Source organism: Apteryx mantelli, chromosome 6, assembly GCF_036417845.1.
Source record: "Apteryx mantelli isolate bAptMan1 chromosome 6, bAptMan1.hap1, whole genome shotgun sequence".
In the NCBI taxonomy this organism is placed as follows: domain Eukaryota; kingdom Metazoa; phylum Chordata; class Aves; order Apterygiformes; family Apterygidae; genus Apteryx; species Apteryx mantelli.
The window spans coordinates 42994955-43008604 of NC_089983.1; the positions used below are offsets into that span (position 1 = coordinate 42994955).

The window sequence follows — 13650 nt, forward strand, 5'->3', positions numbered from 1 at the left end:
ATCTGTTTCCTCAGTTTTGCGTGACTCAGTGTATTCAGCCATTCAGTTTGTTCTGCCCTTGTCAGTCGGGCTATTCTTTTTGGTACCTCTTCATCTGCTTAATGTATATTCTTTTAGCTTTACTCTCTCTTTGACTTGCATTGAAATGTTTTGTTACCTTGTCTCCTCATTCAGGGCATGTTTTTCTTCTCTCTGCCTTATCTTTCAATTTCTTAACCAGCTTAATACTTCAGTCTGTCTTACAGTGATTAAAGTGGGCAGTATGTGATCTGGGCAGCTTTAGTATGTTATCCATGCTGTAGGAGTCCAAGAAACCCTTTGCAGTATAGTTACAGCTCATTCAGACCTAAGCTGAATTCTGATTTAAAAGCCTGTTTGGTCTTAGTAGATCTATAACTGTGTGCCAGTCTACAATCAAAATACATGAACAGGAAGGCATAGTTTTTCTTGTATACTCTTTTTGGCCATTGAAGTTATTGATTGCATTACATTACTTGAGAAGGTAACTGCATGTAATTGATTTATTAATTTAACTTTATTTTCTTAATGATTTCTGTGATAAGCATCTATGATATGAATGAGTTTGGTGGTATAGAGTAGCTTAGGATCTTTTCAGTCTTAAGTTTGGATGAGGAGTATTCTTTTTGAAGTGAATTGATAGCCCAGCTTACAACACTGGTTTGTATTGTGGAGTACTCTTGGAGTGCAAAAACTGGATTCACCTTTAATGAAAAAATTCCAGAAGATACACGCCAGGATTGCAGCTAATGTCTGCAAAATATTGGCATTTGGTCATTAAGACCAGACAATGCCATCAACAAAACCTGTTTTGTTCAGGAATCCTTTCCAGTATTTTGGATGACTTACAAAAAGCATTGAGGCAGTAGAAGAAAGTTCACTACCCAAACCGTCACTGTACTGTGGGCCAAAACTAGCAGTTGAAATATTTTTCTCAGGTAGTAGTAGATGATAGCTTCCTAGAGGACCTGAAAACTTGGGAGTGAGAGAAGCTAAAAGGAGGTACATCGTTGTTGATAGGGTACAGGCAATGAAGAGAACTTGTCAGGCTCCGTGTCTGTCCTTAAGTACTGGTACCTTTTATATTATGTATTATGCAGAACGTCAACTTAGAAGCCTTTATTCTTAGAAGCTAAGAGTTTTTCTTATTATTTCCTGGACTGTGGGGTTTTTGTCCTCCCCCTTCCCTACCCTCCCCAGGAGTAGTCTAGATTTGAGAGAACCGCAAAGTGATTTTACTGATTCACTTTCCTTATGCTGCCTATGCTGGCTGCTTTTACACTTCAGATTTTTTTTTCATTTCACTTTGAAGGGGCCACAGCTGACACAGCCCTACTCCTCTGAGTTTGCCAGTACAAGCTGTTCTGCAGCTGTCTAGGCATGGAGGAAGAAGGGAGGCTGTCTTCCACCTACTCAAAATAGTTCATAAGATTTGTGCCTTACAATATACTAAGTACAGCTCATGTTTTCACAAAGAAAACTTGTATAGTTTATTAAATCGTGATGATATCTGGAAAGCTGATGGCCCTCCACCAGCATTATAATATACGGGTAACAAATTGGAGTGTGGCCTAGTGCTTCGTGTGGTCCTAGCTCATGTGAAAATACTTTTGTGGTCTTCACCAAGTCATTCAATTTTGTTGTAGTCTGTGGTAAAGCTTTAAACTTCACAGGAGCATCATGCAAATTGTGCAGAGAAAATTATTTCTATTTCAGAGGTTTTATGTGAAGACTCATATTGTTGCTATGTATGATCCTGTGGCTGGATGGATCAGAACTGCCCGCATACTGAACTGCTCACTCGTCCTCTGACATCTGCCTGGAGGCTTCCTTTCGCTCAAGTGTTTGGTCTTATGCTTTTGCGGGAAGAGCATTGCTTTCCAACCCTATTATTGCTTTAAAATTCTGTCTTGTGTGACTGTAGGTTTCCAACTTTTTTTTTGTACATGTATGGAAGCACATATGTCCCTTTAAACAGTAGGATTTTGACAGTAGGAGTATTGTGTTTGTGATGAGAGGTTGTACCAGTTCAGCAAAACGAATGAGCTCTGTAGCTCTGGTGCTGTTGCTAACTCACTAAAGGCTGTAACCACTCATCAGCTACAATGGGATAAATTCGCTTATTTAATGGCATGCAAAGCTGATCTGTATGCAGCAAAATTGTTGTTGTTACTTACAAAGAGAAATAAGAAACATTAGCAACTTTCATTTCAAAGGAAGTATGCGCTTCTAATCTTTGGTTTATCAGCTGTTGATAAATATCAGTGTGTACAAAGTGCAGGAAACATTAAAATATTTTGCTATCCTAGTAACTTTCAAATTAGACCTGAAGCAAATCCCATTTTCATCCTCTTCAATAATAAAGAAGAGGACTTAAGTGCAGACATTAGAGCAACAGAACAAGCAACAGCACAATTGCTTCCAAACAGGTGACACTGGTGAAATTTTAATTCCACTAAATTTTGCACTTTAGAGATGCAGCTTTTTTTCAGCCATTTGTCTAGCTGCATAAACTGGAACGTATTCAAAATGCTTGCCAAGAACAAATCCGTAGGAAGAAATGTTATACTTTGACCCAGGTTCAAGACGTTCTAAACCAACAAGAAAAAAGTATTTCTGCAGACTTATTTAATGTTCAGCTTAAATAGTTTTTTTCTCCCTATGATTTGATAAGCACTTGGTTAGCAGCATACATATATTAATTTCCTATGTATTTCTTTCTAGTTTAACTTGACTATTCTGTCTTTATCTGTCTGGGATCAGCACAACTGCTAGACACTACATTTTTGTGTGTTGACCACCAAGTTGACAAGGGATAATGATTGGGCATCCATGCTGATGAGAGCTTCTTTACTTAGTACAAAACGCTTTTTGACTTTCCTGTGTGGATTGGACAGTGCTGCTGTTAAGTTACTTGTTTTCCTCTGGAACAGACTGCAAGATGTGATACAACAGGCTGATTTGTGGTTAACAGCAGTGGGTGAGACTGGAGCATGGAGTATCTGACTGATGCATGAAACAAACTAAAGGATTCCGTTTCTATGCAATAAACCTATTTCCTACCAGTGTGTTGAGTAATTGGGTTGTTTTGACTATAAGCTCAGGTTAACAGTTTAATTTTTCTGTTTTTAAAAAATAAACTCCATAAATTCATAGCAGTATTTCATAACTCTTGCTACCATAGTTATGCTATGCCCTAAGAAGACAGGAGAGAATTCCCGTGGAACCAAGCCACACGCACAGGACTGCTGTGTTAGGGCCAGCAGCATTTTGCTCACTACTTTGGAGAACTTTCAGATGGTCTGAAAAGTATGAGACCACACTTCTCAGCCGGTGCCATATTTATGGCTGTTAGTAGACAAATGCCAAATCGAATGGAAAAGAAGAGGACATAGTATATTAGCCTTTGACTGAGTTGAACACTACCTTTGTGTAGATGCGAGAAGAGAAAAAGGTACGTGCTTGTATCCATACTAGAACTAGGATAAAACTTCTTATCCACACTTATTTTATAATTGAATAAAATTAATAAAGTATTTGAAGCTTAATTTGTTCAGCTATGAAGGAACATGCATGCTTTCTCTTCTACCTCTAAGGTTGTTGAAGATCCCTTTCTCCAAGTCTTAGGATGACTGGAGATCTCTAACTCTTCTTAAGTTAATTTCTTGTAAAATCAAATGAAAAATAACCACTTCCTAATCTCTTGATCAGCATGCTCTAATCTCTTGATCAGCATGCTCTAATCTCTTGATCAGCATGCTGATCCCAAAATGTTCTTTTTCAATAAGGAAATGTTATCTTGGGTGTCCTGTTTTGCTACAGTGACAAGACAGAAGGGTATTAATACCCTGTACTGTGCCTGTAAATAGCTTCTTTCTTTTTTTTGTTCTAGGTCAGGAATATTTCTAGTTTTCTGAAGTTTGAGGAAGTCTTCCTATTCCCAGTGCTGAAATTCATTTCAGTATTTTGTTATCCAAGCACTGTCATAAAAGGGGATCAGAACAGCTTGTGGTTATGGCCTTACAAAATGCATCATCGGGGATGCTACAGATAAATACAAATTCTTCTGAATTAAAAACAATGGGATCAAACAAAATTCCTTGCCACGTTTTATTCCATATAAAATCATTAATTCTGAGCTGCTTTGGTGTTAGTCTTCAGAAATTTTGAGCTATAAATCACCTGGCTGAGCAAGATGCTTTCATTGTCTTGTTTATGAACCATATTTTAATGTAGTTATACCCGGTCCATGCTCCAAAATGCCTCACTTGACATGCATTTTTGCGTAAAACATAAAACAAGCTTCTCTCACCTTCATGACTGTGATGCAGAAAAGCAGTCTCAGATCGCAAGTCCAAAGAATTGATATTTTAACCTGTTTTTGTACTTGTATTTTTGCTGACATGAAGCTGCTGGGATTAACTTTGATAGCCTTAAGATTTGTGCTCGAATGCACAGACCTGAGTCACGTCATTGTGCGTAATTGCTGTACGAGAAGCCTGTATAATGCACTTCAGAATGTTCTGTGCGGACTTATTTAAACTCCTTTACAAATTCTTTAATGACCCAGCAAGTACAGTAAAATGCTGAATGAAGCAGGATAAGAGGGTAAGAGCTGGCAAAAGTTATCAGCATATGTAGCTATTCAGAAATAGTTTGGGGGGGGGGAACTTGCAGAATTAGAGAGTTCCAAAATGGTTTCAGATGGAGTAATGTAGGGTATTTAACTGTGAGTCTTTTAAGTGCGACACAGTTGTAAGTAGTTTGTGACATGACAGTTGCTATATTCTTATTAAAGTACTGTAGATCGATCCTACTGCACAGTTTTGGGGAGAACAAAACTTTTGTATCCTGAATCTTTATCATCATGGATTTGCAGGGAGATTTGCCATTGTTATCTCTTATGTGCAAGCTTCCTTCCTTTTTTCTCTTTTTCCTCCCTGAAACCTCAGTGTAAGCAAACGGCATGAAAAGAAGAACATCTCCCGATGGTTTAATTTCTGTAGGAATAAATTACAGAAAATGCTATGCTTGATAGAAAATTGGAAATATTTCAGAGTGCTCTGCGAAATCATGGATTCACACATGGAACTTCTGGTTGGGTTACCACTCAACCTGCTTCTAAGTGAAAATTTTATTTTTGAAAGTGAAGGCAAGCTGCTTGTTCAAATGAAAATTTACTTATTTTTATGACACCTTATCAAAGGCTGCTTTTCTCTCCTTCAATTTACATCCCACCACCTCCTGCCAATTTCTACTACATTAAAAAAAGAGAAAGAAAAAGAAACTCAACAAACAAACCGAGAGTATTTATACTCTTACTCTCCCTCAGTCCATCTGTCCTGCTTCTGCTGTTATGACCCAGTGTTGTTCTGCTTTTCTCAAAAATTGCATCCCAAATTGCCACTTCAGTAACAGTACATGGTGCCATTTCAACTGTAGATGGGGGTGAGAGGAGAGAGAGAAGCAGTAGTGACATCTGTCAGCTAGAAGAAAAGAAGCTGCTGGCAGAAGTGTTGCTGAAAATAAAATTGAGCAGTAGAAGGAAGAACGAAACTAAGACTCCATAATGCAGCTAAGGAAATGGCTTTATGCATTTATTTTATATCCTAAGGAACTTAAATTATAAAATGTACACTTAGCAAAAGCATGAGTGAACATGTGTCAGTGTACTAGTCTGGTATAGTTGCATGACTTTTCAGCCACCTCTCTCTCCTGAGGTGCTGGGAATGGAGATTCCCTTTGAGGTATGCAGGGAATGGCTACAATTTTACCTACCTGGAAACTTCACCTACACCTTGGATTTGCTTAATATTAGAGACTTCTCTAGCATGTATCCGTTCCGTGCAGAACTTTCTATTGTGAATCATGTCCTCTCTAAGACTGATCACAACCAAAGGTTGAAAGTTTAATTTAAGACTAACAAAAATGTTTTGAGGTGGCTTAAAATTTGTGAGCTTATGAATAGAAATCAATTAATTGTTAATTATTAATTGTTGAAATCAGTGGAGTCTTCCAGACTTGGTTGTAAACTAACTTTGATCTGGCCATTTGTTCCCTCCATTTAGAGTAAGCACCAGTTTGGTTTGAATAGGTTAATGCTAGATACTCCGTTTCTTCTGAAGTCTTGTAAAATGTCATATTGATGAATTTACCTCTTGGAGAAAAAATTAGCAGCTACTGTAAGTTCTCAGAGGGTTGCCACTCTGTAGTTCTGCTCCTTCGTTTCTGTGACTTTTCGGGCTTGGGGGCCCTTTCCCCACAAAGTGGGTATGGAGGAAGCCTCTTCGACCATATCTACTGTCTGCCCGCTGCTTCATGCATTTGAGATAGTCCAAAGAGTTGTCAGTGACTAAACTGCTTCGGAACTGTCAACGTAACAACTGAATGCTCCGAGATTTATTTAGATGGTTGGATTTTTTTTGTTAATAGAGTGTATTTGCAAAGTTTGATTGTTTAATTGCTGTGACAGAACTGGAGTCCTTAAAATGTATGTGGTACAAAGATAATTGACATGGTATGATCAACAGTTGGGCTCAAATGCAAGATAGTATTCATATCAGACACCAAGATTAATTTTTTTTCTTTGCTGACCTAGTTTATCCTTTCCTGTCTTGTACCGACACAGAACCATTCTTTTGATTTCACTTGACTAGATTAAGTAGTAAGCAGTAGCTTATCCCGTTGTTAATGCTATGTCTTGAAAGAAAGAAAGGTGAATTTGGCCTCCAGAAGTAGTAAAGAAAGCCAACATCTTGCAATAAGTAAAATCCAAGGGGCGGGGGGGATTCAGTCTGCAGCACGAATTGAACTACTTCTGAACACAGTTTGGCCAACTCGAGTGGGACATCTGCTGAGATATTCCTGCAGGAATAAAAAGCTGCAGTACTAGGAAATCCAGTAATTTGCATTCAGTGGGGTATAGTGCACATCTGTTCAGACCATGCAGCTGCTAGTAGGAGACAGTGGTGAGCAATCCCCTGGAATTCTTGTGTGTGTGTGTGTGTGTGTAATGTACATACATACGTATACATATATAGCATGCCTGTTTTGAACTATTAAAACCTAATTGTCCCAATTGAATTCATTACTTCTAAAAGGGAGGTTTTAGAGGATCGCCTGTCCCTTTTAAGATGTATTACGTTAGCTAGTGCAATGAAGTATGACTCCTGGCATCCCTTTGCTGAGGAGTGCTGGGATATGGCAGGTGTTTCCGCTCACCACTGTGTTTCCTGGCTGTGGCTCTGGTGTGTTTGGCAGCCCACTGGTTTGACACTTGAATTATCATTAACTTTTAGAGTAACACACCCTTTATAAGAATAGAGGAACTTAACATGTCGTCGCTTGTTTGTTGTCAGTCTGTGCGTTCTGTAAGACAGTAAGAAGTTGTTCTGTTTCCAGTTGTTTGTGTAGAAGTACAGTGTGCCTTCTTCAGAAAACAACCTGGAAAATAGGCCAATATTTGCGTTAGGATCCTAATATGTGTTTTTTAAGAGACCTTATTTGAATTAGTTGTGATACAAAAACATATCGTATACGCCAGACATGATAGTATGTTGCAATTGAATGTGTGTGTTTGTGTATGTGTATCTATAGGAAGAGAAGTAGAGGTAGCTGTCATTGAAGACTTAGGCCAATAAATCAGACCAGTTTTAAACTTTAAAACAAAATGTCACTAGATTTTTCATTAACAATACACGTTGCTAATGGCTAGTTCTTACTCATTACCAATCATTATCACTACATATTCAAAGCAATTAATCTGTAACAATCTCATCCTAAATTAGGTGCAAACATAAATACCACTGAACGGAAGCCTCATAGTTAGCACTGATGACTGTAGTTTTTGTCTCAGGTATCCAGGTGACTGCTTCTGAGAGTTGATCAGGAGCCTTAAATTCAGACTCCTTTGCTTTTATAGACTCAAAATCATGGAATATCTCAGGTTGGGAGGGACCTCAGAAGGTCCCTAAGTCCAGCCGCCCTCTTATCTTTGAGGTCAGATTGCTCAGGGCTTTATCCAGTCAGGTCTTGAAAGCCTTCAAAGATGTTGACTGCTCAATCTCTCTGTGCCCCTATTCCATTCTCTGTTTTGCTGACCATCCCCATGGTGAAGAAGTTTTTCCTTGTATCCAATTTGAACCCCTTGCATTTCAATTTATGTCCATTGTCTCTTCCCCCTGCCATGCACCACTGTAGTCTCGATTTTAGTCTTCCACACCTACAAGGACTCCCCAAAGCAGTCTCTTCTCCATGCTTAGCAAGCTGTGTGCCCTCAACCCCGCCTCACAGTCGTCTCTGACCTTGGTGGCCCTCTGCTGAACTTACTCCAGTTTGTCGATGCCTGTCTTGTACTGGAGAGCCCAAAATTGGATGCGGTATCTAGATGCAGTGTAATGAGTGCTGAGTAGAGGGGAATAATTGCTTGTCTCAATCTCTTAGCTCTGCTTCTGTTGATTCAGCCTGGGATGCTGCTGGCCCGCTTTGCTGCCAGGGCACACTTCTGTCTCGTGTTTGGCTTGCTCTCCACAAGGACCCAGGACCATTTCCATAGAGGGAAATGTGGTAAATCTGCACTAACTGTCCCTAATCAACTTTCCCATGTGCCCAGAAATGTGTTCCAAGAGGACTCGCTTCATGACTTCTCTCATACAAGAGACGTTTGGCAGGGTGTGTTACTTCCTGGGGCTGCGGCAGGTCCCTTTTCCTGTTGCTTAGCTGTTTATTCCTCTTGTTGGGCTGCTGCTGCTTAAAACAAAAGCAGTCTTTTCGCAGCTCTCAAGGTTGCACTTCTTCAGTGACCAGTAGTTTGACCATCACCAAGTTGCTTATAGTGCTGGGGCTTCTGCTGTAAATCTGTGCCCAAATTTTCAAGGCCTTTGCTGTTATAGCACACTTCAGCTCTATGTTATCGAAAGCTGGTACCCAGCTCTAGGTCACACAGCAAGTTCTCATAACAAGTAGATAAGCCTAACAGGCCAGGACCAGGGCCGTGCGCAGCTTGAGACACAGAATAAGGCCTGGGGGCTTGTTCTTAGCAGTGGCAATACTATTTTTACTGAGCCGTTTTGTACAAAAATGCATATTCATTATTTACTAGTCATGCTATGTAGTTGCTTATGTTTGAGTTCATAACAAGCTAATAATAACTAAATGCTGCTTAGCGTGCTGCTACTTTTATGGGTGCAACTCTTTCTGCTTTGGGTACGGGCAGTTAAGGCTTTGTAAGTGGAGCTGTTGATGGACAGTGCTGAATTTCTTCTTGAATCCTGACTAAGGATAGTGCTGTTGCAAGTTCACACTGATTTAACTTCTTATATTGGTGTAGATTGGACAGAGAGCATTAAACTTCGTTTATATACATACTTTTAAAGAAACTTTGTTTAATCTTCTGTAGTTGTCTTGTAAATGATAAAACCTCCTTAAAAAAAAGAGGAGGAGGAGGAGGGATGCATGGATATTTGTCACCAGAATCTCTCAACATGAAGATTAATTGTTTGTACTCTATTTTGAGCATTAAAAAAAAAAAAAAAAAAAAGTAAGGGCTTAAAGTCCTGTGAAATGTATGATTTGCATCCCTGATGTAGGGGATCATTTTTGCTTTAGGATAATTTCCTGATACTGTTCTAAACAAAGTGTGAGGCTTCTTGTTGTGATGATAGAGGCGTGGTAATGTCATACAGTACAACTGATGGATTGTCCAGCTGGTGGGCAGCCTTCATTATGTTCAGAACAGAAACTCTGTGTGTTAATGAAACTGTTTGAAATACTAAAAATACAAAGATTATTAAAATTCTTATGCCTGTGTAAAATGTATGTAAGGTTAGCCCTTTTAACAAAAAAGTGTTAACCATTTTGTTAAGGATAGTGGCAGTTCTGTTTTAAATTGTGGTATGTTTATCAAAAAGAATCAAACTGGTCTGTTTAAAAAATATATATATATTATATATATATATATATATATATATATATATATATAAAAGAACCATCTTCCTAACAGTTTCATAAACAACTTCACAACTGTGACAAATCCAGTTTCCAGAGAGGTGCTGGAATTATTTCAAGAGTTGTTTTAGGGTGAGACCACTTTTTTTCTTTTTTCTTTTCTTTTTTTTTTTTTTTTAAGCTTAGAAATGTCTGTCATTCTTTACAGAGGTACATACAAATATGTTTTCCTGTCCTCTTCAGATATGACTCCCTCTGTGCGTTTTGGAGACTAGACTAGGAAAAGGCCTTAACAGTTCCCAGGATCAGATCCTTCAAGAAGATTTGTAAGGGGAGGGGGAGAATTGGGGACCTAGCCTACCACTTGAAGTTTGGGCACGTATCTGCCCAGAGAACTCTGTAGTCAGCAGGCACCAGGAAGCCCATGACTGATTAAAATAGACAAATGGGCATTTATCACTTCAACGGTCGCACAGTTGGGTTAATTTCCCACCAAAACTGAAATATCACAGATATGTTTCTGTGCTGCTGTCTTCATGCACTCTACATATCCCCGTGATGTCTTCTGACCATAGTCCGTTTAGATACCAAATAATGACTTGCTCCAGCTGTGTGGTGAGCATTAGCGGTGGAGTTGGGTTGCGGTCAGTGACAACTGTCACGGCTAGAATTAACACGTACCAGAGTGTGCGCAGGCAGGCGAGGCAACCTCGGAGGCACTCGGGCACACAGGTTCTTGTCCCGGGTGTTTTACAAACCTCCGTGACCACCGGCAGTGCTGGGAAGTCAGTTAGTTGAGTACATATTGTTGGGCATTCATCAAGTTGCTAGCCATGGGAGTTATTGAAACGGCAGTAAAAATAGGAGCTGATCATGGTGACCTGTTTGTCTGTTTTATCTATGATCTAAGAGCTGAAACACTTATTTTTTTTTTATCACCTGGAATAGCGGGGACCATTCTTCCATCTGTCAGTGTATTTTAATCCTTTCTTATGGATAAACATTAATATTTCCTGTTCACCTTCTTACAAATTTTGAGTTGAATTAAGGCTCTTTTCTTTGTTTGTTTATCACTAAACAGAATAGGGAAGTCGACAGTTCAAGTAAATCATTCTGATAGGTTAGAAATGCACTGTGTAGAAATGACTCTCCTGTAATCATTCTTGTTTCTGCTCTAAAGCTTTTAAAAAACATTGAGAAATACTTCTTATTTTTCTTTTTTATTTCCTGTTAGCTAGCTAGGTTCTGGGGGGTTTCTGTAAACAACTATCCATAAAGAATTGTTAGCACTTGTCTGGCAAAACATGAGGGCGATAGGTTTGCTTTCTTGTTGAGTGCTTTCCGTCTGATGTGCGGCTGGTAATTGAGGAAGAAAAATTGACTGTTGCAACCACAGATCTTACTGCTGCAGAGGAGACTGTCAGTTCTTATGTGAAATTAAGTCACTGAGGGAGTTAATCTTGGACACTTCAGACTTCTTTTTTTAAATTGCTATGTTGTTTTGCATTATTGAATTGTCTATATTTTTCACATCAGATATTGCTAGGGAATAGTGAAGCATTCCATTTTTAATGAAATAACAATACTCTACTTTCTAGTCAGCCCAAGAGGGTCCCAAAAGTATAGTTCAAAACACTGAAGGAAGTGAATTTCTCTCTGCCCATTCTTGGAAAACTAACTTAAGTTTATGGAGAATGCTATTAAACAGGGTCGCTCATTTTCTCTGTCCAGACATTTTAAACGTGGGAAAAGCTAACTTAGTGGCTTTGTAGCCTTTCTCACTGACCTCACTCTGCACCATTCTTCCCTAAACACAAGATGGCTACAGAGCCAAACTAACTGTCCTTTTCATCAACACAGATGCACAGGGCAGTTATTTTCTTCTTTAGCTTACTACTTAATGTATGTGGACTACCACAATCAAATAATGCCAAATGTATGCGCAAGACGCTGGGAGATAAGTAGTTCAAAGCTATTTATGTCCCTCTGCAGGACTGTTAGTTCAACAGAAAGTGGAAGTTTTGAAGGGACTTTCAGCAAACAGAGCAGTGCCAGCAGGCATCTGTGTAATTATCCTATTAAAACAAACTAACATCTGCATTATCGGTGCCAGTGCAGGGTGGAAGAGAACATTGTGTCCTCTAATCCTGTCTGGGAGCATTAGGGAGTTAAAAGGATAATGTTTTACCAAATCTGTGTTTTAATATGATAGGTTACACTTAATTACCTTTTTAATTACCTTTCTTCTGTTGCAGGGTTTTATGCTAAGGACCCTGCTTTTAGCCCTCATCACAGAGCTCTTCCTGCCTTTGGATAGTTTATGCCTGTTTTTTGGGGGATCGGTGGGGATTATAATGAAAAGACGGTCCTATTGTTTGTCTTGAAGGCACTTATATTTCAACTCATTTTTTCCTAGTGTGGGAAAAGGTCTGCAAATATTAATTTTAGATACGAAATACAATTATGTGGCAACTAGAAGTATGTGTTTGGAATTTAGGTGTAAAGTGCAGACTTGCTGAACTGTTTTATGAGGAGGGAGTAACCGTGCATGGCAGAGGCCACACAAGAGCAAGAAGAGATTATTTCAGCCCTCTGAGTGCTTGCAGTGTAAGCCAGGAGAGTGTATTGGCTTAAATAATGTAGACTTCTTTTTTCCCTCTTTACCCCTGAGGGAATCTGATTTCCTGATCACCTATCTAGCCATATGCCGTAGCTCTTGCCAGGAACTCCTAGCAGTGTCATTGCCAGCTAAAATTACTTGTCTTCTGAGAACTGAATTATGTTGAGAATTGTCTTAAATTGCTACATTGGCACCATCACAAAGTTTTTGTGTACGCACACAAAAAATACATTAAAGCAGCTTTACCTTGAAATTCAGATTGGAAACTCTGCTTCCAGCGTTGAACATGATCCAGAGAGCGCGAGGTGTTCTGCACCTGTGCAGACGCATCGCTCTGTTCTCTTTCCAGTGCTGTTCTCAGCTGGGTTTGGTGCATTGGCTAGTACAGTACAGTATTGATACATGCAAATTAAACATTTACAAAGAAACTGTATTGTCTACTCTGATTTTATAGCAGTTACAGTGAAGGCCTAATACAGCTGGTAAAAACTTCTAATGTTTTGTGGTAACTTTACTCCTTTTCTTTCCTCTTTTAACAGGATGGAACTGAAAGACGGTTATACGCTGACTAAGGAGTCAGAATAAGACTGAGTCCTGCTCTCTGACCTTTCTCTACCTGGACCATGAACTTGCTCTTTGGCTTCGTGCTTTAGAAACCTTTGTAGTAACTCTGTGAAGCTGTTGGGAATCATGGCATTCTCTCCATGGAAGCTGTCCTCTCAGAAACTCGGCTTTTTTTTGGTGACTTTTGGTTTCATTTGGGGAATGATGCTTCTGCATTTTACTATTCAGCAGCAAACACAACATGAAAGCAGTTCAGTCCTGCGTGAACAAATTTTGGATCTCAGCAAAAGATACATTAAAGCATTAGCTGAAGAAAATAGAAATGTTGTAGATGGGCCTTATGTTGGGACAGTGACAGCGTACGGTAAGTGCTAGTTCTAGATTACGCGATAATTTGATTATGGGATTTTCTAAGTGGTACAAACATTATACTTCCAAATGCTGCTCAGTTGACCGTACTTCTATATTCCAATCTCTTGTTCACAACCTTTGTCTCTTTGTGA

General features: G+C 39.2%; 1 protein-coding gene across 6 annotated transcripts in view; it reads left to right on the forward strand.

The window, feature by feature from the left end:
- MGAT5 (alpha-1,6-mannosylglycoprotein 6-beta-N-acetylglucosaminyltransferase) overlaps positions 1-13650 on the forward strand; it is a 140269-nt gene that overhangs the window by 36142 nt on the left and 90477 nt on the right. For all 6 annotated transcript variants that reach the window (XR_010884609.1, XM_067299359.1, XM_067299358.1 and 3 more), the window contains exon 2: positions 13123-13511. Coding sequence is in view for 5 of the 6 variants with exons in the window: in XM_067299359.1 (XP_067155460.1) it covers positions 13274-13511 (238 nt within the window). In the remaining variant the exon portion in view is untranslated. The remainder of the gene's footprint in view (positions 1-13122; positions 13512-13650) is intronic.